Source organism: Pithys albifrons, chromosome 4, assembly GCF_047495875.1.
Source record: "Pithys albifrons albifrons isolate INPA30051 chromosome 4, PitAlb_v1, whole genome shotgun sequence".
NCBI classification, from domain to species: Eukaryota; Metazoa; Chordata; class Aves; order Passeriformes; family Thamnophilidae; genus Pithys; species Pithys albifrons.
In genome coordinates this window covers 47,691,177-47,706,974 of record NC_092461.1, presented here as the reverse complement: position 1 = coordinate 47,706,974, position 15,798 = coordinate 47,691,177, and the positions used below count along the sequence as shown (strand labels likewise).

The 15,798-nt window shown below is 36.8% G+C and overlaps 1 protein-coding gene across 1 annotated transcript in view; it reads left to right on the top strand.

The window, feature by feature from the left end:
- Positions 1–15,798, top strand: part of ZFPM2 (zinc finger protein, FOG family member 2) — a 304,640-nt gene that overhangs the window by 181,494 nt on the left and 107,348 nt on the right. The window contains exon 5 of the mRNA XM_071553049.1: positions 12,985–13,096. Coding sequence (XP_071409150.1) covers positions 12,985–13,096 — 112 coding nt within the window. The remainder of the gene's footprint in view (positions 1–12,984; positions 13,097–15,798) is intronic.

Sequence of the window (15,798 nt, the reverse complement as noted above, 5' to 3'; positions counted from 1 at the left end):
TTGTCCAGATCTCTCTCAGCTCTCTCTCAGCACTCAACCGTTGCCCAAGGTGTGGCTGTAAATCAAGTTTCACTTGAACTTTCAAGGAGGAGGGGCCGGATCTGCCTGAGCTTCTTGCAGCAGGAGCCCTTGGTCCTGAGTGTCCCTTTTCTCCTTCAAGCAGACGTGCACCATAAAGCCAAGCTGCTGCCAGTGCTGGATTTGAGTGCTGCTTCTTTTGCGTGATACTGTGGTTTGCATTCACTTTTTCACCATCCACCATTCAGTAAAAGAAAGTTTGATCAAAGGTCACCTCCATAGCAGAGGAGTGTTCCTCTTAGAATTCAATGTGCAAGGCTTGTGACCACCATAGCAATGCCAGCTGTGCACACATTGCAATAGCCCTAAGTCCTGGAGTCTGCCATGCAAGACCAGTGCTCCATGCTGGCAGCATCTTCACATCTCACCTGAAGGCTCATATCTCATGGGAACAGGGAAGAAACACTACTCAACTGGGATGCCGGTTCAAGTCTGCCTTGAACAGCTGCTGCCACTTAGTGCCAAGTGATACGGGGTAGTTGTTTGAAACAGATTACCGTGACTGCAGTACTGTGGCGTTTCAATGCCAAATTCTGTTACCAGAAGAGAAATATTGGTATAAAGTTTTACTAACTTGTGTAGTTTGATAGCCTGGTCTGCTCTGATTCTGCCAATTTCTAAAGCTTTTGCTCTTTGCAAGCTCTCGATTTTTCATACTGCTAGTGATGTTTGTGGGGTTAGGTTGCTTTCTTGGCTCCATAACAAACAGCTGAAGAGGGGCTTTCTTTTCCTTTTATTGTCTTCACTGGGATATTGAAGTGCTAGGAACATTTGTAAGCTGCCTTTTTTTTTCTTAGGTATCTGAAAATTGATTTGAAAATTCTACTGGAAGCTAAAGGGATTTGATTTGTTTTGATTGAATTGGGTTTTATTTGAACCAGGCAAGGCCTTCAAGGCAAAATTACCTTTTGGAATTAAAATATATTTTTTATGAAACTGGTCTCAGCCAAGAGTAGAATAGTTTTTGAATCACTTCAAGTCAGTCTGCAGTGTGGTGGTGCACACCTTGATTCTTATTGCCACTCTGAGTTTTCAATTTATAGAAAAAAAAAATAACCTGTGCCCTTTGACCAAGGTGCAAATTTGTTGTTCTTTTTGATGCCCCTACTTTGAAAGTCAGCCCACTTCCACTTAAGGACCACTTTTTAGACTTGTAATCCCAGAGTCTTTACAGCTCCCAAGGGATCCCATAGGGAACACAGTCATAGATGCACCTGAGTAGTGCATTCATCATTTTCACACTGTTTTGTTTCTACACATGAAAGTCAATGAATCCATCATCTCCTTTTAAGCAATCTACATCACTCTTTATCAATACTGTCATTTAAACTTAGGATACCTAAGCCTGTGTATATCTATCAGTCTCAGAAACAAATATTGGTTTATAGTCAAACTCTTGCAAAGAATTTTTAAAAATTGATTTATTTCTTTCTGATAATGGGATCCTTTAAATAAATTTTTAGAGCTGTCAGTTTCTTTGTCTATTTTTTCTTATTCCAAGTGATAGGGGGTTTTCGAATTCCCTAAAATATGTTAAAATCGGAGCAGTTTGGACTTCATTCATTGTTATTTTCAAGTTATAAACATAGCACCAGGTCTGTATGTCCCTTTTACCCCTTCTTTTATGTGTAAATTTTTCATAAGTTTCTGTATGAATTTTCCAAGTAAAATGTATTTTCTTGGAACTGGTTTTACTTACAGAAAGCTTCTTACAGCAGCTTCACTGTGTTCAAAACCAAAAGCCTGAAAACAGCATTCCTACCCTACTTCTTTGTTTCCAGATTTTAAGATCTATTATGCATAGTGTGGTGCATAATCATAATTATGCATTCAGGATGATGTTTGTACTGGCTTAACTCAGGAATAGTGTGAGAAAGCAATCTCGAAGCTACAGGCTGTTTTCATGGACTTTAGATTCTGATCTGAGCTGTTTGTTGAGTCTTGCTGGAACCAGAGCCCTGTACTCACCAGTCCTGCTGCTGGACTCTCCATCTTTATCTCCAGTCCCAGTGAAGGACCTTCACCAATTCTTTTTAAACTTTTTTTTTCATGGAAACTTGCATAGTTGCAGTTCTTAGTCATGCTGCATATAATCAGTGCACTGAAACAATTTACATGAGAGCTGTTACACAAGCTATGTCATATAAACTACAAAAGATGAAGGTCCTTTTAATCTGCCATTGGTCATTTTAGAGAGCTTCATTTTCATTTTTGTATGAGAACAGTAAAATAAAATACTCACGCTCTTAAGGCAGCCAGGAAAAAATTACCTGATTATGTGTAGCATATTCTTCATCTGGAAGAAAGTAACTGCTTGCAAGGTAAAGGTTCAGTTCATGCTCAGTTCATCTTCTCGGTCCAAGCCATCTGAAATAATAGAGAAAATGTAAGCACCACGAATTCATAGTTCAGGTCTGTGAAAGATCATATTGATGAGAAAGCACAGAATTTTGAAATGTATTCTCTCTAAAATCCCCATATTAATCCATTACTTATACCACTGTTATTTATTTAAAAATCTAGACAGAATTTGGTGGTGTAGAAGAAAGACTAAAGCCCCTAAAATGCAGCATAGTCATATGTTAAAATCTATTGAACTTATTTTCTTGTGATGTCTATTTTAGTAATTTGAGGGGGTTTTCACTGATAATATTTGGGAAGGGATTTTCAGTAAAATAAAAAAAATAAAATCTTTGCATGAAAGCACTGTGTATCTTATGAAAGTTTAACCAGCTAAAGGAAATTTTGCAACATTCTATCTCTGATGGACTAGAAAAATAGGAATTGCAAATGAATAGAAAAAAACCAAAAATTCAAGTTGTTTGCAAACTTTTCCATCAGTATCATATACAATGTGAATGCAAAGTCAATTGTTCTTCTTATTACTTGTAAACAAGGGAGCGTAGAGTAACAGTGTAAATGACTAAAGGAACCTTGTTCCAGTTTATTTTTATATAAGCAATCAAGTATTGTGCATAATGCAACAGCATACCAACTAGCAACACTCACAGAAGTTAATTTAAATTTGTTTTACAGCTACAAGAAGCTGATTCTAAAGCCATTCCTAAGAAGATTGTCCTTGATTTTACATTATCCTGGGTGGGTGTTTTAATTTCTTCTTCACTGTCATACTCACTGAGTGAAAAATATCCTTGTGTCTGCTTAATAGTGAAGGAATTTTCTACATGAAGATGTAAGGAGGAATTAGGTTTTACCCCATAATTATATATTAAATCAGTGTTAAAATACAGTTGCAATCAAATCCTTTCATATCCCAAGGCCACACATTTGAAGGTCAGAATACTTAACTGAGTATACACCCCTTGAGACTCAACAGATGTACAGATACACGGCCTAATCCCAAAAATGCATTCATAAGTCTGGAAGATCAGAATTGAGCCTTAATTCTCTAAAGGACTGCCACAATGTTGTGTGGTCCTTTCATCCAAATTAGAATGATTCATTATGTCTAGTCCATTAGCACCATCAGGGATAGGTGTGGGCCATAAAATCTGCATTAGGATTTCTAAATATGTCAAGGATAATCTTAAAAGGAGATAAACTGGAATGTTTTAACTGAACTAAAAATAATTAATCAAAGTCATGCGTGTAGACTTCTGGTTGTTGAATCATAAGTTAAGCCTCAACATTAACTGATTATGCTATCTTAACAAATACAACCTATGGTCAAAGCATTGTATATTGGATTTATACTCTAAAGTAGCATGTTTCCTCTTAGTAAAGACATATATAAAAATATGTAATACAAACATGTATAAAAATCTTTAAAAGTCCTCAAGAAAGGCAGAGAAGATTTTTTTTCTATTCTCCAATTCTCTTTCAAATTAGTTGGGTAGGAATTTTTATATTATATTTTGTTTGCATTCAATGTGTACACCACTGAAGTTCAACTATTGTGTAATGCATCACAGAGAATTGCACTGCAGTACCTGCATCACTGACTACAATGCCATTCTATTTCATAAATGGCATATTCATTGGAAATTTAAGCCTAATAGAGCTGGTATTTATGCTGGTTTATATGGTTAAAATATTGGACAATCATATATAAAAATCTTTTTATTTACTACCTCTTGGGTTCTGAGCAAAAAAAAAAAAAAAAGAAAGAAATTAAAAATCCCACTATTTTACTGCTGCTAAAATGTGGTGTTCACCATTCATGACAAAAACATTCACTTTTCTAAAGTAAAATACACAAACTGTGTTTCTAGTTCCAAACAAAGTAAAATAATGTATAATAAGCAGAATCTATAACTAGCTAATCCATAGTTCTGTGTAATTGATGCTTTATAGAAGGCATTATGCATGTCCTTTTTAAATTTTTGTATTTTTAATGAATTCATTGAATTATAGAATGATTTCAGTTGGAAGAAACCTTAAAGAGCATCTAGTTCCAACCCCCTGCCACTGCACCAGGGACACCTGCCACTGCACCAGGTTGCTCAAAGCTCCATCCAGCCTGGCCCTGAACCCTTCCAGGAATGGGGAATCTTATTCTCTGAGCAACCTGTGCCAGTGCCTCACCACTCTCATAGTGAAGAATTTCTTCCTTATATCTAATCTAAACCTACCCTCTTTCAGTTTAAAGCCATTCCCCCTTGTCTTGTCATTAGTCCTTTCTCTATTCCTTAAGTAAAGGTAAACATATGATACATGAAAATTCGACTTCTGCATAAAGGTAGTTTAAATCATCCATTCCAGGATAAGAAAAAGTATAACAGAGAAAAAATACAAAATTGCTCTAAACCAGAAATTATTCAGTACCGCACTTTAACTAAGCTGTAGATACAGCAATCATTGTGAATGGCTTCTGTGTAAATGACTGGACCATGGGACCAGGCAGAATTAATCCATATGTGATATAAATGCTTTCATGTCTTCTAAAAAAATCTCTGTAATTGTCCCCTTGGTCACTGGGAGTATTTATTGTCACATTAATGACCCCAAACCCAAATGATATTTGTGCAAAGTAAGAGAGGAATTGTTAGAAGCTTACCAGGGATTGATGGTTTATCCCAGAGTTGCGTCCCTCAGCCTATCCAGCTTGAATCCACTGCTTGCAGAATTGCACCTGAAGCATACAAGGATGTATCATTCATGAGAAATATTTAGCAAAAGTGAAAGAAGTCACATTCAAACAAGTGTTTTTTGTAAGTGTTTACTGGCAAACATCAACATGGTCTCATTAACAGAGATTAAATTCTTAGAGTAGACAATAATTTACACCACTTAGATTAACCCAGTAGGAAAAATGCACTGATAATTCCGTGTGAAAGTGTGCAAGCAGTACTGCATTATATCTTGTCTAAAGATAAGTTATATAGTGTATGATTTTATCAGTAGAGGTGTATGTCATCTCTGAAATAGTATTATCCAAAGTATTCAACTTTACGGTAAAGCAGAAAGGTTCAATACCCATGGCAGATACCTGAGTGTTAAGACATGCTGATGGGGCACATGCTACCTCACAGGTATTAACTCCCCACAACAGATATGATTCACTTAGAGTTGTCAACTTGCAGAGTATCCTCATCATGTTTATGGTAATCACAGCATCAACTAAGAATATGATTTCTTGGTTCTGGTCATCGTGTGAACACACAATGCATATATATACTATTTCCCAAGGAATGAAACGGACAAGACAGAGAGCAATAGGAAAAATAAAATGAGAAAGTCAAGTCAAGATTGTGATGGCGAAATACGCTGCTATCCATCCCATGCTCTTTGAGAAATGGAGGAGTTATCTATAGTCAGGTATATATAAAACGGGAGAAAAAGAAAGGTGGGAAGACAGGGCAGGGGAGGAGCCCTTCACTGTGGAGTGAAGCCAGATGAAGACTTAATAGGAGAGAAGGACAGGAGTAGGAAGCCTGTCAAGACAGGATGATGTGGACAGTGGAAGATCACTGAGTGTTCAGAGGTCCAGTCCTGTTCCAATCAACTGATTGTCACCTCATCCAGGGTCACAGGAGCAGCCAGAAGGAATCACCAGGACCCTCAGCTAGGATCAAATGCTATAGAATCTGGATTAATTTAAATCTTCCTGGTTATGGGGAAAAGTTTAAGATGAATTTCAAGGATATCCTGGATTAAATAGAAAAGACTGAAGTTGCTTTTGACAGCATTACTTTGTACCTAAGTTACAGTGACATTTGATTTACGTTTCTTTTAAAGATTTCGAAAATATGCCTTCTCACTGGGTAACATGAAATTATTCCCATGTTTAGCGCAGATTAGATTTGCATTAGGAATGCATACTTGATAGTAATAAAATATTGGGGATCATATTGAAATCCTGACAGTCTTGGAAAATATTAACATACCTGGGGCGTGGGAGTTTTTTGTTTAAATAGTTTCTTTGGTCTGCTTTAGGTTTGTGGATGAAATGTACTTACCTAGTGATACATGGTGAATTGTATGTTCAGTTTTGTCACTTGACAAGTGATGACCTCTTGGGGTAAACAACAGGGTTTCTCAGTTGCAGGGAGTCACAGCTGTCTTTTGGGATTCTATCTGTGTGTACATTTTTCCCTTTCCCTTTTTGTGTGGAGCAAGGCTTTGGTTTGACCACACCATCTTCAAATGTTACCAGTTCTTTTCTTCTACTATCACCAGAAAAGATACTGGGAAGTAACTCCTTCTTTTCTCCATCACTCGTTTCATGGCCCATCACAAGCAACAATTTGTCTGTGTGGGTATACAGCTTCCTGTACTTGCTTCATCTAGATGGGAATCTGATGGATGATATTTGAACACTCCTCTGAAACACTGGATCCCATAAAGTTGTAAAGTATTAACTAAAACAGTTATCCTATGCTGTCCAGAGATTGAGGTGAAATTAATTGCATCCATTATGTCTATATCAGGTTTTCAAAATTACTGAGTTTGGGGTTTTTTTTCCAACTACAAGGATTAAGGATTTCAAAATTTCTTTTGCACTTAGTTTAAGTTTCAAGATCTCACTGACAAACATATTGGAGGCTGTGAAAGCTGAAATCCTGGTGAAATTGTAAAATTCCAGAGTGGGTGTTCATAGGTTGTAGACTGCCATGTCTTTTCTTTATTTCGTGGTGGTGTCATCAGCATGGAACCACAGCACTGAAACCCTGGCATCTCCAGTGTTGTGTGAGTGGAGAGAAGTTGCCTCTGCATGTCTAGCAGAGAAAGCTGTGGCACTGTGAAGTGCTGCCACGGGCCTTGACTGGCAGGTTTTCCAGAAAACCCCTTGAAATAACTATTCTTCCAGGACTGAATCCTCCTTGGAAAAACAGATTTTTCCGAGAAGCTACAGAAATTGAAAGGCAGTTCAGCTAATTGCATACAAATCAACAACAAAATGCGTATCTGTATCTGTCCACTGGACTGTTTGAATGGGATTGTCTTAGGGCTTGATGAATTTGTAATCAATTATATGGTAAAGAAATACATTGAAACAGTCAGTGTAAGGATAAGGTGATAAAATGGAGTTTCCACTCTTTTTTCATTCAAAACCACCTAAAAAATTAATTAATTAATTAATTAATTAACTGGGGATAGATACAAATCTCTGCTATTGCTCAGTCCACAGTGACCCTTAGAAGACCTTCCCAGATGAACTGATTTGATGAGCTTATAAAATTTGCTATATTGAATATGATGATCATCAAAGGTGAACTGAACCTCTTTAGAGGGGGTATTCTGCAGTTATAGCATGTCAGAAGGTGTCAAACCTGTGATGATCCAATCAAATTTAAATTGAATTTCAAAGCAGAAACCTCTGTTGGTGTATCAACTGATGTTTTAATATCCCAGACTCATATCTGAAGCCACCTGAGGTATATTTACAGCTCTCCTCCCAGTACACTCTTGGTTTTAATTGACTACATAAAGGAAGACTGAACAGTGGGGCATGTGAACTTTCTCAAAGGGCATGAAGACATATTCTGTATCTTTCATGGGTACTCAGGCTCTTGGGAAGATTTAGAAACAAAATACAATTAGAAACAAAGCCTGTGAGTATCAGTGTATCTCCTTAAATAATGCTGAGCAGTTTGTATCGTGCATGTCACAAGATGATCATGTCACAGTGACTTACTGAACATGAGCTCAGTAGCTCAGTACCTCTTTCTTGCTTCAGCACACCTTCTCAGGAAACAGCTAGCACTGATCCAGCATTTGACATCAGAACTTCATAGACTTCAAACTACTTGATCATACTGTAATTCCCTTCAGCATGAGGGTTTCCTCAAATTTCTTCCAGGCTACACAGATCATATGTTAGAAATCTTTGCTGGAAAGAACCCATCTGATGTAACTTGTCAGCACTGGTTCCTTTTAGCAAGAGTGCAAACTATTTTGGGCTGCTGTGATGGCTATTTTTATCTCCATTAACCTCTTGACTGAATATAAACATTTATTGAGGGTTACCTCCCTTGTTTGTCCAGTTGTTTCAAAGGTTAGTGAAAAGTGGATGCCTGCCTGACCTCTTTTATCCTCATTAGCTGATTCTAATTGTTCCCTGAGAGATCACAATTTTGACCCTGCTTGTCCTTGTTAAATTTGTCTAGTTATGGCATGAAGACATTAGCAGAAATTGCATTTTGAGGTAAAAATTGCTCAAGTGTAGAATGTACACTTCCCTAGTGTAGAGCAGTGTTCAATTCTGTGGTTCTATAATGTGCTCTCATTTACAAAATGTGAGGTTGCTACTGTATGGCCCCATCTTACAGACACCCATGTTAGCAAGATCCCTGTGATTATACTTAGGCAGTAGGCAGAATGTTTTGTAAGCTTTTGAGTAATGTGTAGGAGTTCTTTTGGAGGGAGAAATAAGATTATGTTTGGTTTGTGAATTCTTATTTCTAAGCAGGTGCAATGCTGTTGCTCCTGTGAAAAGAAATACTTGTGTGTGTGTGCTTGTAGAAAGGTACCTTTCTTAAGCTAAAGGTATTCCTAATAGCACTGTGAAGGAAAAAAAAAAAAACAAAAAACAAACACCAAAGCAAACAGCATAAAGTAGGTAACACCTACCACCACTGTTTTGGGAATGACCAACTAAATTTTAGAGTATGACAAGCACATCTTATTAATTACAGGATGATTTTCATAGAACTCTCTGAGAGTCAGAGCATGAACTACTTCAAGTGGGATGATGTCCCTAAAGTGAAGAGCTGTCATGAAGAACATGTTGCCCTTCCAAGACTTTCCTCTGTGTCAGGCTTAGAAAGCCTTTTTTCACATTCCTTGGTGGTTCTCAGCCATGGTTGTGCACTTCAGACAAAAGACCTGGCAGATCTCAATTAGGTATCTCAAACACACAGGTCCCAGGCTTCATAGGTTGTAACCAGTGCCTTAAATCCAACAGACACTTAGTGCAGATTAAATAGCACTGGTGTAATGTGCTCAAAGCATGATATCCTGCTTTAGAAGCAGGTTGCCGCATTCTGCACCCGCTTCAGCTTTCAAATGGATTTAAAATGTAGCCTCAGGTACAGCGCATTGCAGTAGTCTAATCTTGAGGTGATAAAGGCATGACTGATTTAACCATAGCTTCGTGTTATCTGGGACTGGGGTCTTTTCATTTTAACCATTTTAAGGAAATGGCCTTTCCTGAATCAACAAGCTTGCTTCAGTTCTTGCTGTGTAATAAGTTACAACAAGAGCAATCCTCTCTTGATGGTGAGCACCGTCTATGAACATGAACCTCACAGGATGCCAGGCCCCAAGAACTGCTGCCATGGTCCTGATTCGCCTTACAGCTCACACAATATGCCTGTGAGGTGCATCAAAGAGAAGCCATTGCTCGTATCCCTCAGTGGAGCTGCCAAGCTTTACAAGCAGCCAGGGCCTTGTGAAGTTTTGCTTTCATATTAAAAGAAGTTTATTTACATATCTGTTCAGCTTGGGAGCAGAGCTATGAGAGAATGGGAAATTCTTTTGAGGTGTTCACCAGTTCTTCTGGGCTGGCAGAGTTGTGAGAGAGAATGCCCTGTTCCTCCTCCAGCCTCTCTCTAGTGCTTAGCAGCCAGTTACAGCTGCAGAGCTGATTACAAGTTTTACTGCCAAGCTGACCTGGAAGCTAATTTAGTGATAACCAGTAGTTCTTTAAGTTCCACAAAAAGCCTTGTAAGTGGGGAATGGCAAAACAGACTGCTGACTGCTGGTGCTCAGTCTACCTGCTGCTGTCTCTGCTTTGCCTCAGAAGGGATGAGACACCAGCCTTGGCTCCTCTCCTGGTCTGTAGGAAACTGGGGCGGTGGCCTATGACTAAGCCTACCACTTACTGAGGGAGAAGCTAATCTCTATGAGAAAGTCAAAAAATATCTCTGCATCTCATTCTTCCTCATCAGTATGTGGTTAAGTATAATCCTTCCCAGGACATATTATTTGTCCTGACTATGTAGATAATAAGCTATTGCCCAGCACAAGAAGATGCTGATATTATTTGAGGCTTTTTGATACCACCTTAATACAGATAATACCCTTAGAGATGGGAGAGACATAATGAAATGTCAGATGTCTGGAGAGAAGAAAACCAAAAATAAGAATTCAGTCTTGTGAAAATTAAATTGATGATCCTTTCTGCACTTAAATGGTTGAATTTTAGTTTGTTCTGTTTCTCAACTGTCTCCAACTTAGAAAAAAAACCCCAAAATTGTTTGATTGTCATATTTATGGTGTACTTGAAAGAATCCACTAGCTGGATAATATTGCACTGTTGTTTGATTGTATTTGGGATTACCTGAGACTGAGAACACATATAAGCACAAAAACATGGTAGAGGTTTGACTGAAATGGCAGTTGGAGAAATGCAGCAAGTTGTAGGAATGTGTCCTGATTCTCCGCTTCATTATTGCAATGGAACCATGGTTGCTAATGTTAATGTTAGAGCTTGTATTTCATTTGGGTATGATTCTCGGGTATGTGAGGAATAGCTACTCTTCATTGTTCCCATGGCAGCCTTAGCACTGTTTTGATGTAAATTACTAGAGGTGATACTTTGATTACCTTTCATCTTCTCTCTTGCAGCTCTTTTTCAGTTCATGCCTTGTTTACATCATTATTTTCTGTGCAGTCCATGTGTAAATACTTTGCACTGATTTCATAACTGATAATATCAGGCTTGTTGATAATTTAGATTGGAACTTAACCAAGTTTAAAAAACTAAATAAAGTTGTCTTGTTTACTGGTCAATTATTAATTACAATTTAAATTCAGAATGCAAGTCCATGCAGTTGGGTTGACTCTTGTAGTACTTCAGGTAAGCAAACATACTGTCTGAAACTTCCTATAGAAAAAGAAGTATTAGGAATTGAAATATTGCATGTCTCTGTTTCAGTATTTTTTACACTATGTAAGTATATAATTGCTAGATGTTACATTCCTTCCTCCTAATCTCCTTCATCATTTCTATCTGTTTTTTCCAATACATATGGAAGATGAAAAATGGAGTGCATATCGACAAAGTGTGACTTGTGTGTAAAAATTTGTATGAAAAATGCAAAATCTAAAAAGAAAATTGACAAATACGGTAGTTGATAAAACAGTATTAAAATCTAAACAGATAAAAAAAATCCCCAAATATGAAGAAATGTGACATTTAATATGTCTTTTTATCATCATTTTTAACATATTGATATATTGTAATTATAGTAGATAGATCTCTTACAATATTATTAATTTAATCGTATATAACTGAAATATTTTAAATAATATTTTTACTAAATATTTTCATGTGTATTTAGAAGAATGTAATGTGTTCTGTGGTAACTCTTTTTATACTTCACTACATTTCTAGAACAGTCACAGACAATAAATGTGGCCAAAGCATCTGGAATGTCCATTATGATTTTCTGTATCTTAAATTTTTTTTACTCTCTTTGTCGTACAGAATATCACAATAGAAAATAGGTGAAGCCAACTAGAGAATTATTAGTGGAATATAAATGTAATTAAATTCCCTTAGAAAAGGTTGGAATGTCTTGGACAGAATTATATTCCATGAAAAAAAGAATAAAAGTTATGTGGTGGCTGTTGTAGTTTGTACTCTGTGTTGTGGTTTCATTCTTGATATAGAGAAAAAAAATTGTGAATGCTAGAAGCCTAAGTGTCATCTCAGTGCCACGTACTGACAAACTCAGAATTACCCACAGGTCTTAAGTGTTAATAAATTTGAGACCTCTGCCTTAGCTCCTCAAATGCAAAATTCTCTAAATATGGAGTCTAAAATATAGACAGGAGATGGTTCTATTAAATTCTTTGCATGCCTTTAGGTTGTGATGATGTCATGATTACTTTGAACCTTTAAATGTATTAATACAATGTATTTTACGGTCTTTTTGGAGACAAAGTCCAGCAAATTATTAGCATTATTATTATTTCAGACAGGGTAAAATCACATCAACACATAGCAAATGGGGAAAAATTTCATTATCCATTCACAAAAATTTCCAATGATAATACAAATGTTACCCAGGACAGATCTTTGAAATGAATACTGATTCTTTAAATTCTTTCCTGTCTGTTTCAGGAAATAGTGAGATTCTGTTGATAATGAAGTACAATGTATCTAAAGTTCACTTCTAAACACTTGGCTCTTTGCTGTGAAAGTCATCTGCATTCCCTTTATAATTCTCAGCCACCTGAGATCTGCTTAATCTTGGAGATCTGATCCAATATCATTCAGAAAAATCCTTGATAATAGTTTCACCATTCAATCAATGAAAGAACTAAAGCTTGCTTTCTTGTGTCTTGTAAAAAAAAATCCTGAGGCAGGGGAATAAGACCATGGCTTATGAGTTTGGAGATTTTGTTGTTTGCAAATAAAATGATTATTACTATTATTACTCAAGTTCTTAATCAAGGCAAGCAAATGGCATCTGTTTGTTATCATCCTTCCTACAGAAGACAAAGGCTTCAGTCCCAATGGTACTGACTGCTGGCCCCAAGTGGTTGCTGGATGTGACTTGGCAAGGAGTAGAAGACAACAAAAACAACTGCATTGTGTACAGCAAAGGTAAACACAAGCTGATTTTTTCCTGTACTTTCTTGTGTAAGTTACTGCGATAAACATATATCTCTTGCATAATAGGAAAATTGATAGTATGTCTTCCCTTAATATTAGTTTTTGCTTCTGTTTTCCTCCCATGTTCTGATTTTGCCTTTTTGTTTTTTTCTTTTAATGATATAAAATCCCACATAGTTTCTGTAGTTTATTAAATGCTTTATAAACACTGAAGCACATCAGCTGACACAAGACATACCATGCATTTCTCTCTGAGAGTTAATGCCGCTTGGAAAACATCAGTAAAATCTGTATACTTTGAATAGATGAATTCTTTTTGACATTTTATTGGGCATACTGGATATCATTTCCCATTGTTACATTACATTGTAGACTACTAATTGAAATCCAGTTCAATAAGAAGAATGAGGGCTTGACTGGACTGTGAAAACATTTTAAGTCAGCAAGGTAACAGAAGATAACTGGAACTCAAAATTTACCCTGAGATTAGCTCAGCTGGTTAAAACTTGGTTGTAATAATGCCAAGGTCATGGGTTCAATACCCTCTGTGGGCCACTGACTTAAGAGTTGGACTCAATGATCCTTGTGGGTCCCTTCCAACTCAGAATAGTCTGTGATTCTGTGATTCTGTGAACTGGATCTTAGGACTGTCACCTTTGACATTCCAGTCTTTGTGTAGTGGCATAATGTGATGATGCTTTACTGGAATATATTTGTGAGTCGCGATGGACATCACTTCTGTCTTATGTGAATTGTCAGATTTCCTCAAGTCAGTACAAGTTCTTACGAGGCTCCCTGCCAAACATGCTTTATCTAACCTACCACATCTAACAACTCCTTTGGTTCAAGATGCAAAGGGTTTTGTCTTGCATCCTAAACCAACTCAAAGATCCTGAGGTTTTGTCAGTCACTGTGAAAGCTTTCTAAATGCAGCTATGGAATAATTACAATATGTTAAAAAAATTTTAAAAAAAGATAAAAAACCACCACTTGAATACATGGAAGCATTCCCCCTAAATATCAGGTTGCAGGCCTATGACTTTCCTTCCTTGTATTTCAATCACCAATCTCAGCACTTTGTGAATACTTCAGAACATGCACTGTTCTTGTTTAATTCCTTTTAGGTTTTATTTCTAACCAAACAGACCTACTGAGATCAAAGATTTGTTTGCTGAGGCAACCTAGTGACCATTTCAGCATACAAGCATCCAGGCAAATAAGCACCCATATCAATATATTAACATACAAAACAGTAATCATAACATCAAAGACTCCTAAAAACTTACTAGAAACAATTACAACTTGTTCCTATAATCATTGCAATTTATACACTTATAAGAGGATTGCTTTTAAACTGCCACAAGCCTTTGAAAGTTGAAACGCTGAAAACAGGGAATTTGCATGTTAAAAATGAGTTGCACACCAGGGTCTTATAAATTCTTTCTATTATAATTATAGAATGTCAACACATTGATTCTGCATCCTGAAACACCTGCAGTACTAGGGAACTGGGCTCAGATCTAAAGAGACTGAGCTGCCCTGCCTTCACAGCTTGCTGATTGCAGCTCAAGTGGAAGAAGCAGCAAAGTGCTCTGAGTAACAAACACAGTGAAGCTTTCCACATGAATCCAGAGCTGCAGTTTGCTGTTCGTAGTATTGAATAAACACAGTCAATTTTTTAATGTTATGGGAAATTGCTTTCACTCCAAAATATAGCTTCTGCAAATTCCTGTAGGATGATATCATCAAGTATTACATTCTCCCTGTAATTATAATAATACTTAGCACATATTTACCATTTGGACTTTTCATCTTCAAAGTACTTCACAAACACTAACTAATTCATTAGACAGTTTCAGTGCTATCTGTCTGATTTAATCTACTGCAATATAATTTTTTTTCTCAAATACTAAGAACTTGCTCCAGTTTGATGCACTATGATTAGCTTGGAACATTAATCTTTTCATTCAGAGGTGATGGATTGTGTTTCTCTGATTATGCTGGTTATTTTAGTACTTGGTTGACAAGGTATGGTGAGACAGTTATACAATACTCAAGATGAATTCTATTGTTTCTACTATAGATGCATATTATAACTAAAGTTGAGGATAAACTTGAGGATAGATACATGTTTAGAACCTGGCACTTCACTAAACTAATGCAGGAAATAAGTTGTAGACATCTTTTGCCTTCACTGTGTTCTGTTCCTCTCTTTGCACTTTGAGGTGGCTGTTCTCTCAGTCATTGAACAGCTATTCTTGCCTTGAGCTCTTCTGTGATTTTTGTGCTGGAAAGATTAATTGTCTTGGATCACAAAACAATGTCAAATAGAAGATGGTAAAATAAACAAATAGAATAATGTTTCTTCCTTCAATTTGTATCTCATCTTTCCAGATTACATTGCTTTGATTTGTGTTAGCTTTCTGTCTCCTATAGTGTCATTACTTCTAATGAAACGGTGTCAGCTGGCATGTAGCTGTAATTCGATGTTATGTTGTAGTTGCATGTTTATAATTTTGTTAGTTTGTTTAGCAATACATTGTTATTTCTGAAAGCAATTAGCTGAACAAATGTGTGGAATTGTCTGTGTAGCAGATTTGGTCACCGGGGAGCTGTTTTCCATACTATACTCAAGATGAGATGAGTAGAGTAAATCGGCACATTTCTAAGAGGAAGATAAGTTTAGAATTGCC